The following is an 11,171-nucleotide window of genomic DNA, read 5'->3' on the forward strand; positions in this document are numbered from 1 at the left end:
TTCCACCCTAACTTTCAACCCCTTACAAACCCTTTTTCGCGTTGTAAAGTAGTCTTTATCCTTTCTCGGGCTCTAAACTAAACATTTGTAAAGGTAACAGCAAAACATATTGAACAAAACATTCAACAAAATCTAAAATATTCCCAAACAAAATTTCATCCCTAATTGTTATTTAGCACCCTTAATAGTAAACTTTTTTCAAGTATTGAATATTAATTTCTTTATATCAAATTAGCAGCCACAAAAATAAGTTTCAAGCTTCTAACCGTAAAAAAAGACGATACTTCCATACAATTTTCCACCCCCTTTTTCAACCCCTTACAACCCCCTTTTCGCGTTAAAATGTAGCCTACGTCTTTCCCCAGGCTCTAGACTAAATATTGGCAAGGATAACAGCAAAACATATGAAACAAAACATTCACCAAAACCGAGCATATTGCCAATCAAAATTTCATCCCCTATTGTTATTTAGCACCCTTGGGGGTAATTTTTTTACAAAAATTTAATTTCATATTTATTTATATAGAATTAGCAACCTCAAAATAAGTTTCAAGCTTCCAACTGTTAAAATGACGAAAATTCCATACAAACTTTCACCCCCACGTTCAACCCCTTGTAAACCCTTTTTCGCGTTAAAATGTGCCCTATGTCCTTCCTGAGGCTCTAGACTAAATATTGGTAAGGGTAATAGCAAAACATATTAAACAAAACAATCACCAAAACCTCACATACTGCCATACAAAATTTCACCCCCTTTTGTTATTTAGCACCCTTGGGGGTAAATTTTTTTCAAAAAAATTATTTCATATTTATTCATATCAAATTAGCTGCCTTAAAAATAAGTTTCACGCTTCTAACTGCAAAAATGACGATAATTCCATACAAACTTTCACCCCCACTTTCAACCCCTTACAACCCCTTTTTCGCGTTAAAATGTAGCCTATGTCCTTTCTCAGGCTCTAGACTATCTGTGTACAAAATTTCATTTAAATCGGTTCAGTAGTTTTTGCGTGAAAGCGAGACAGACAGACAGACAGACAGACAGACAGAGTTACTTTCGCATTTATAATATTAATATATATAGTAAGGATTTTGAAAGAAACGAAAATATTTGCTATCACAAAAATAATATTTGTATAACCTTAGTTCACAAGAAAAAGCTCTGGCTGTTTTATGCTTACACAAATCTTAACACAATATGGTATAGTTAATTAAGGTAATACTCACAGTCGTAAATAAATAAGAGCGAGCAGCATAAGCAAGAACAGTACGATGCCGCAGCCCACACCAACGCTAAGCGGTAGAGCGCCGCTATCCGCCGCTTCGCTAGTTGCTAGTTCACAGCTGGGCTCATCGCCCGACCACTTGCCGTCGTCCAAGCACTTCCTTAGGAACGGCCCTACACGCTGGTACTGCGGCATGCAGTGATACTCGATAGAACTTCCAAATAGGGTCGAACTGTTCGATATTATGATGCGACCATTCTCAATCGTCCCCGGTGACTTACAATCGATTGCTGTAACATTAATAACAAATGATGATTACTTATAAGTTTAATCAAAATTAATACAAAAAGTAATGTTTATTTAAATAGCACAGCTACACTAGTTACTGACTTCATCATCATCATCATCATATGATCACATATGTACATTATAATGCATAATGTATATTTTTCTTGGTATTGACACTTATCTACATAATAAGCAATGTTCCACAAGCTACAAATTATAATAATTGTACAAATTGACTCACGTATACAGACTGGTGGTGATCCATTCCACACTCCTCTTCGCATGCACATCCTGGTCTGGTTGCCGCGGAGGCTATAGCCCCGTTCGCAGCGATAGTGAGCCTCACTGCCAATACTGAGTGAGGATGTAACTACAACAAGTCCTGTGCTGCCTTTAATCTGGATCGATGGGTCCGTGCATATTATTTCTGAAAACATATATAAACATTAGGGTGGCCCAAAAAAATAAAATTTTTGTTTTTTTCGATTCTCGTGTGAAAATATGTGAGTTTACTATGTTTTAAGAACCTCCACCAAAGGACAGGTTAAAAAAAATTCTTAAAAGGTCGCTCCGAATTTTTATAAATTTCTCTTTTAAAAAGATATAAAGTATTTACCTTGGAAATTTATAAAAATTCGGAGCGACCTTTAGAAAATAAAATTTTGACGTCAAATTTTCAGAATCTTTATATTATTTTACACTTAAAAAGATGACATGACGAGAAAAAAAAATTAAAACAAAAAAAATCTGATTTTCGGCAATTTTGGAATTTTTCAAAAATTCTGAGCGACCTTTTAAGAATTTTTTTTAACCTGTCCTTTGGTGGAGGTTCTTAAAACATAGTAAACTCACATATTTTCACACGAGAATCGAAAAAAACAAAAATTTTATTTTTTTGGGCCACCCTAATAAACATATTGAGATGATGTAGTTGTCCACCATTGACCTGCTACAAAAATGTAACTAACTAATGGCCACAAGCTTCCAATTTCAATATCAAGCTTGGATCAATTACACTGGTCAACAAAAAAAAATTTTTTCTTTGCGCATGGGTTCTACTTATTTAATAATTATTATATAAACACATACATAAACAAAAATGAGATTACAAATCGAAAATATTTGCTTTTTAAGAAATTAGAGCGATTTAACCATTTTTGATTTTCGTGCCCAATGAATACCGGTCTTTGCGCTCTATCGGTGTAAAAAGAGAGTTTAGAAGAAGTGTAGTAGTGTTTCTTTCGCTGCTTGTTGCCTACGACAGTATATGTGTTTGGCTGTTACTGAGAAATAACGCGTTTCATTTTTTTTTTCTTTGTATCAACCTGTACAAAATGGCTACTAGACGTTGTAAACGAGACGCTGACTCGTTTTGCTATATTTGCGGTTCATTTATTAAAGTGAGAGAGAAAAAGTATGATTTAAGTACAAATTTAAAGATTTGCGAGGCATATCAAGCTTACTTCAATCTACCTGTTAAAAATCAAGACAAAAAATGGGCTACACATGTATCATGTAACTCTTGTAGCTACAATCTGGACGGTGAGTTTATTTCCTGATTTTTGTTAATTTTACTAACTATATTATACTCGTACTAACATTAATTAGCTTACATATATTATATTACGTCTTATTTTAGGTTGGTACCGAGGTGAGAAAACAGCAATTAACTTTGCAGTGCCGAGAACTTGGAAGGAACCCAGTGATCACACCGACTGTTGTTTTTGCATTGTTAATCCACTCAGAGGTAAACATTCAAAGAAATTTTTTATCCTGATCTACCATCGACATCCGCTCCAATACCACATACAGAAGAAAATCCTGTACCTGCTCCTCGTTAGTTGGGAAATCAACTACTTTCTCAAGGCAGCCATCAATCTCGATGTTAATCTGTATCCGTACAATCTGAATTCGTTTTTGAAACTGAATCGAAAATACCACACCTCATCAACTCTGAAGATCTCAATGACTTAATAAGAGACTTAAATGTACCAAAAAGTAAAGCAGAGTTAATTTGAGAGACGTTACCAAGGCCAGTATACGGAAAGCATGATGGGAGATTATATTTGGGGTTTAATAAGAGAAACTTGTACTGAACATGATAGGAAAAATAAAACTGTTCAGTTTTAAACATTGTAACACTCTTTTAAAACTTCTATTGTAAAAAAAAATCTTAAATTGATGTTCGGTGTCTTTAATAAATCACCTCTATGTCAGTTTTTAATGTATTTTCATTAATTTTTAATTTTCCCATTTTTTACTCATAAAAGCAAATTCAGAATTATTTTTTGTTCTTATTCTTATTTCTAGATATAAAAGCAATAAAAATAAGTTACGTTTAACCCGTGCGCAAAAATGCTGTAGACCGGTGTTATTTATATAAACACAGATCGATTTATTGATGATCACACAGACATATGCATACAACTTGATGAGGAAAGATAAGGCTCTCCATCTTTGCGCTTGGCTATCAACTTCTTAAAGATAAAATTTTGAAGACTAATATAACAAATTGTTTGATATTTAAACTAGATAACTAGAATTCTGCCTTTGAAATCAAACCTTTGCATATTGGTGGTTCAGAACTCCACGTTCCGTTGTCTTGGCACAATCGTCTTGAAACACCATCAAGTTGCCAATGTTCATCGCATTCATATAGAGCTGCAGCACCGTAATATGTGAAATTGGTCGCCAGTGTCACTATACCATTCTGCAGTCGACCAGCATTGCCACAGTCCACATCTGGAAAATTCAAAAATATTAGTAATCGAAAAAGCCTATTCTAAGATAACTGTATTTTACTCAGTTCTAATTAGTAGTTTATAAAATAATATTTTCTGCTTACATTGACAACGAGGTGTGACCCCACTCCATTGACCATTATCCTCGCAGGTAGACAGGCTTTCGCCGATGACTTTGTACCCTCTCTCGCAAGGGTATTTGACGAGCGCACCAATGCGGTATGTATTGCCTGCATTGGTGCTGCCTGCTGTACGGATGAGTGTACGTCCGTGCATGCGGTCATTACCCGTCACAGATACTATGCTGTTCTCTGCTACTATAGGCTCTGGACAACGGATTTCTGCAAAAGATAAATTAATATAATAATTAGAAATAAAAATACAAAACTCATTGAGACAGGTAAAGAGTTTTATTATATTAATCATACATGTAAACTGTCATACTTGTATTACATGTATGCTTAATAAATATTTAGTCCGAATTTAAACCATTTTTTTTATCGGTAGAGGTTAGATAAACTACAACATACGAGTATAAGTCATGTAATTAAAATATATACAATTTATAAAATGTGTATATTAACCATTTATTGAGAGGCTTTCAATATTTGGCTGTCCATAGTTGTAATTTTTAGAGTAGAACTTTTAACAAGTAATGGAATGATTCATACCTTCACACCTGGGTGACGAATCACTCCACTGATGATCTTCTGTGCAGATTCTCCGCACGGGCCCCACTAGGCGGTAGTTAGTTGTACACGAGTATTGGATGATGCTGCCCAAATGTGTGGTGCCATTCAGTAGCTCTGCAGATCCATATGGCATTGGTGGGAGCTTCCCACAATCCACATCTATAACAAAACATACATTTATACAAGCTTTATTTCGCAAGTCATCTTTTATGCACAATTTAAGGGTAATGCTAAAAACTTGGTGAAATTTTAAAGAAAGTTTACCGCCAGTGTGAAATATTTAAGCATTATGTTGGATATTGTTCTGTTAACTAGTCTGTGAATGTATTCGTGTTACTAACTAACTGCGCATATATAAATTCACATTTTATCATAGCTTCTCTTCTTGTCTATAATAGGCCATTCGAACGGGTAGCGCTACTAAGAAATTTTTAAGTAAACAATGATTAATAACAATTACAATACTTTATGTACAAAAATTTCGACCATTCATGAGCCCATTCATGCAATGTCATCGAAGGGAGGAAAATTTCGAACTAGCAAGAAAAAGATGATCTGTAAAAGAAATAACGCCAGAAAAGGCTATATATCAAAAATATCAAAATATTTATATCACTAAACTTGCACTCGCATTTCGGAGTCCCCAGACCATTCGCCATCTTGTTGGCAAATCAAACTGGATTCTCCAACAAGCTTGTGCCCGTGCTCACAGTGGAAGTCAATCTTCGAATGTATGTTGTAGTCGTAAGCCTCCATATAACCACCGGCGGGGACTTCGGGATCAGCGCAGGTAATCACTAAAAATGTACAAAACATGTGACTGAATCATTTTTGTGAATAAAGATATATTTATCAATATTTTTTTAAGTTCCGTCACTTATAAGTAATAGGGGATTTAACCTATAAGTAAATTGATCGCAGAGACTTTTTCCTTTATCAGTCGCTTAGTGCAGATTCCTTAAACTAAACGTACATTGAGAGACTCCTCAGTAATCACTAGTCTCTGAGTGCTGCAGTTACAATTAGCTAATGTTCTCATTGTTCTCTATATTTGACTATTATGTTTGTTATGCAGCAATTCCTAGATAATAAACGTACTGACAAACATTGAAGTAGGTTAAGTTAGGTTAATTTAGATTTTAAGTGCGTTTTGATGTTGCCAATATTATGTGACATTTCACGGGTATGATTTACCTTCATCATCTTATTGTGATACTCGATCTGAAGAGGTTTAGAGGACCGGCTACCGGGAAATCGATATTAATTAGAGCTTCCGCTGCTTACAGGGGCTCGTGCTAATTACAATCTCAGTTTCACAGAAATACTGGTTTCTTACAAATAGATTACAATAAATTGGAATTTAATATAAATGTATAAATGCACTTTTAATTTTGTTTCATAATACTCACGATCACATGTTGGAATGTCGTGGGACCATTTTACATCTCGGTTGCATGTAAGGAACTCAGTTCCTGATAACCAGTAGTCGGCTTCACAATTAAACTGCGCTATAGAGCCATAAGTCGTGGTGCCGTTTAGCAGTCTGAAGGAACCCTTATACAATTGAGCTGGTGTTCCGCAGTCGACATACTTGCAAGAAGGCGGTGAACCAGCCCAAGTACCGCCAAGCTTACAGGTTACACTCTGCAAAAGTAGTTATAGGTCTATTTTAATTGCGCTAAAGTCTAGATAAATTTTAAGTTCAAGATGTATTTTTGTCACGCAGTGAATGTTGATAAATTTTACGAGATTGAAAACTTTACACAAGATTCTTTCAAGTAAGAATTTAACAATTAATAACAATAATAACAATTTAAGATTTTAACATTGTTAAAATCTAGACTAGAGTTTTGAGCACTTCGAGTTAACCAAGATAACTAAAGCGATTTCTTTTGCCGAATCTAATATTGTGAGATCGCTACAAATAAAATCTCTACAACAGTCCATTTAATAAGTAAAGGTCAATCCTGATTTTTTTCTTAAAAATAGACAAAGGAATAAACTTGTATCCATTACTCAAATTATCTATTGCTCATTATTTTTCGATGTGGTAGTGGCCACGCACTTGTTTTTTTATTATAAAATATTACTTACAGGTGTACCAAACAATATGAATCCATTTTGGCAAGTGTAGGTTGCCAAACAGGGTGCACAATCTTAGTACTAAACAATAAGTGTAAGGATCAATAATTACAAAACTTGCGTACAGATGGCGCTGTCGAAAAAGTTAATATGAAGAAATGTTAGATGTCGCTGTAATTAAAAAAGCAAAAGTTAAAGCCATCTTATCTGTGATCAACAAGTCTATGACACGGTAATAATAATACCGTGAGTGAGAGAGATACAGTTATACCCAATTCCTGTGACGTGACAAAGACAGGGATAACTATCTTCTGTCCCTTTCTGCGTACCAGGCTTTGGGGTTTGTTTGGAACAAAGGTTGTCCCCAACAAGCAACCTAGGTTGTCCCTAACAAAGTTTGACATTCGTGTTATTTTTCGAAAATTGTGAGTACTTAGTCGCTGTAATTGTGTAAAAATATTTTGATATTTCAGTTTTAGTTAGGTAAAGTTTATAAAACATGGTATACTGCTGTATTGTCGGTTTTAAAAGCCGTAGTGAGCGAAAAGAGAAAAACATAACCTTTCACTCGTAAGTACTGAAACTACGCACCTATTCACATGTATTCATACAAAATAAGGAAGAAAATACAAACTAGTTGTTCTTTACAGTCTTTGTAATAACTAATATGTTAAAATACGGGTCAAATCAGCTAAAATAAAATAGTATTTTTCGAACATTATGCGCCCAAACACAGATGTCATTTGTGTCAAATAATATACTGTAGATCTGGGAAACAAGCGGCCATATTAAACTTCTTTTCAAATTGGTTGGTTATTACCCGTAAAAATAATACCACCATCTTGTTGTAAAAATTACCCTGAATTTAGGGGAAATAAATTATAGTATGTATATTGTATATAAATGAAACAATTCACATTTTTTATACTATTTTCAACAGATTTCAAAAGGAGTTTTTAATTCTGGTATATGCTGTGTTTTTAAATATTTATTTGATACTTATCCCGTTGATTTCAAAGAGTATGCTTTTTAATTTGTCCCATGTAAATTTTGTTTCTTAGAAATTACAATCAAAATAGTTTAATATTAAGTAGTTTTACATGTAGTGTTCACTGTAATGATATACAGAGTAATTTAAAATTATATGACTATAATATTGGTATGTTTTTTGTAGCTTTTTATGAAGACTTAGGGCTTCGTGCATATCGAAGAAAAATAGGACATCGTTTGAATGCTCGTCTAATGGACCTAAGACTGAAGAGATGCCGCGCTTTGTTGAAGCGGTACGCGGGAAAAAAATATCGGGAAATTCTTTTTTTGGAGTCACTCAAGACATCCTTGATTAAGGCAGCCGCCGATATTGACATGGACCTCGTTCGTGCTGTGATAGACGACTGGCCGAGCAGATTGAAGGCCTGTATTCAAAATCACGGATGTCATTTTGAATAAACTTTAGTGTCATAAGAATCTATGTTTTGTTAAGTTCATTTTGGTATATAAATGGTCACATAATGAATAAACTTGTTTCAATTATTTTATATTAAACATGTGACAGAATTTATGACCTGACTAAGTATTACTAAAAAAATCTGTTTACGTAATCTTAGTCACATAAACAAAAATTACGCATTGTTTTTTATATTTATTACGTTTATTAATTACAATTTAATTGGGAATATATAAATTGGTCTATATTAAATTATATCGTAATTATTCATTTTCGGGACAAAACAAATAACTGGTAACCCCAATCCTTTCACTTATATATAGGTATAGTCTATAGTACTTTCTATCTGTCCCTTACGGGTGAACGCGCGTGTCATATCTATATAATTCTTCATCTGAGCAATCAAAGAAGTTACAAAAAAGGAAGTGACAGCTCATATTAATGTTGACATATCAAAAAATACAGATACACTCCATACTTCAGGAGAATAAACCAAAAACGAAAAATGAAGTTATTAAGTGTTGGTAATTTGATTAATCAACGAATATCCATATAGGGATGTATCAAATCAAAATTATATAATTAATATAATAAACTGTTAACTATGTAAATAATATATAATAATGTGAATAATAGAAAAACATAATGTGTCAAGAAAAATATCAAATCGCTCAAACTGTTATCAGGTACAGGCAGCGTTCGGAACCGTACGATAATTATCGTACACATACGATAATTTTGTGCCTACATACGATGTACGATAGCATATTATTATCGTACGCAGATTGTACGATAATTTCTATCATGATGCAAAATTTGAGAATTTATATTATTTCACTCATGCGTTGATAGTCTAAACCGCAGTAGCATGATTTTATTTTGTCCAATAAAATCTTGAAAAAATACCGGGAAATACAAGTTCTTTATTCCTATTGGTCCTTACGATCCGCTCTACTAAGTTTCACCACTGCCAATACTGTAACTTTATCCAGCGCCTGCTGTACACGCTTTCTTATTGGTTAGTATAGCATCTACCAATGCGAACAAGAGAATATAAGTTCGATATTTCGATTATGTTCACACTTCATATGTATCGTATATTTTGTGTAGAAAAGTTGGCAGTTATTTCGTTATATTATTATGATTATATGTCCGTATTCGCTCTGACAAACGGAATTATTCAAATTAAGTGAAGAAAGAAGTAATTTTCTAGAGCAGCAAAATTTTGATCATACACTCGGAGTGATTGTACGATAATTTCGATCCATGTACGATAATTTTACGCCCCTGGTACGATAGTCAGTCCACTTCAAGTTGCTAACGCTGGGTATAGGTGTTATACCACTAAGTATTCCTAGTTTTTGGCTAGACACAAGATTTGATCTTTGATCTTCTCTTTAAAAGTGTGTTTGCTCATAGTTACATTCCTGAGCAGACTTGATTGACTTCTATTATCCTATGTTACTCCTAAATAACAAAGGACACTTTTTACATAATATTTACTGTATTATTTCAAAACACAAATGATTGCACTGAAGTAACTTACATAATCTCAACAACCATTGGCAGTGTTTCTATTTACACAACCACCAGTGTATATAGATTGCACTGAAGATTTATATTTAATATTTGCATCACCTTACCTACTATAGTCGAATTTTTAATTAGACGAAGCTAGCTGACGTTTCCTGTGTTGTCAGTTTTTGATGAAATATAAATAGTGTTGTGACAAATTGAATGATTGAAAAAACTCCTGAATGAATCCTATTCACTACATCATGTAGTTGAAACTATAAATGTATGAAATATAACAGTTATAGGTAGGTAATGAAAATAAAAAACATCGTTTATTACATTTTTAATCATCATCAGAAAATAAAATCATCACTATCGCTTTTGGCGACATTAATAATAAATCTGTCTGAAACATTATCGATCATGTGGTCGAGACCATACATTTTACAAATAGAAATAATATTCTTTTATAGTTTGAAATGATTATTCACACTCATTGTTTTGTTTTGGGGGGGCATTAGTGTGATCCACCTCCTCGCGTGAGTAGAAAGCATCCATCCACGCGGACGTAACACCCCAAATGGATTGATGCTCTCTGCTCCGGTGCTCCCCCGGGCAACGTGGTTAGAGACTGGTACCATTACCTACTCTCTAGCTACGGCTAAGAGAACCACTCGAAGTGCCGTCGGTGACTGTGGGTTTAACCGGCGGTCTATCCAAACCCACCTGCGCTAGGACCTGCGCAGTCGAGCGCCGTACGCAGGGATGAAGGAGTCCTGGGGGGCTGAGCCGAGCGTCATATGGGTTTATAAGTGGCGTAAGGCAACACTCCCCCTTTGGTCCGGATTTCAGGCAAAACGGTAGCCCTACACGCTAGCCACGGGTAGGGAAATGGCCACGCGTCCCGTCAGAGGGCCGCAGGCGAGGAGGGTGGGGTCCGTTAGGTTGTCCCGGGGCACCTAGCGGCGGTGAAGGTCATGCTGACGGGGCAAGTGAAGGTTGCGCAAAGGTCAAGTCGGGCGTTTTTCAACCCGACTGCCAACCGGATCGAGTCCCTGATGTCGCACTGTGAGCCAGCCCTGCTCCCCTATACTTCCCCAGTAGTCCTAACGCCTGAAAATTTTATTATATGAGTAGGGCGTTCCCAAAGGTGCGGGCTCCATGGAGGGTGGGAAGCTGG

General features: G+C 35.1%; 1 protein-coding gene across 1 annotated transcript; it reads right to left on the reverse strand.

Moving 5' to 3' along the window:
- Positions 1-1,223: 1,223 nt before the first annotated feature.
- On the reverse strand, positions 1,224-10,632 carry LOC123722985 (CUB and sushi domain-containing protein 3-like). Its single transcript, XM_045685530.1, is given in 10 exon segments — positions 1,224-1,516; positions 1,756-1,941; positions 4,077-4,256; positions 4,360-4,596; positions 4,927-5,106; positions 5,573-5,586; positions 5,588-5,744; positions 6,357-6,591; positions 7,042-7,103; positions 10,560-10,632. Coding segments are annotated over 10 exon segments (1,617 nt in total).
- Between the last annotated feature and the right edge of the window lie 539 nt (positions 10,633-11,171).

This window comes from Papilio machaon, chromosome W (assembly GCF_912999745.1).
Source record: "Papilio machaon chromosome W, ilPapMach1.1, whole genome shotgun sequence".
NCBI classification, from domain to species: domain Eukaryota; kingdom Metazoa; phylum Arthropoda; class Insecta; order Lepidoptera; family Papilionidae; genus Papilio; species Papilio machaon.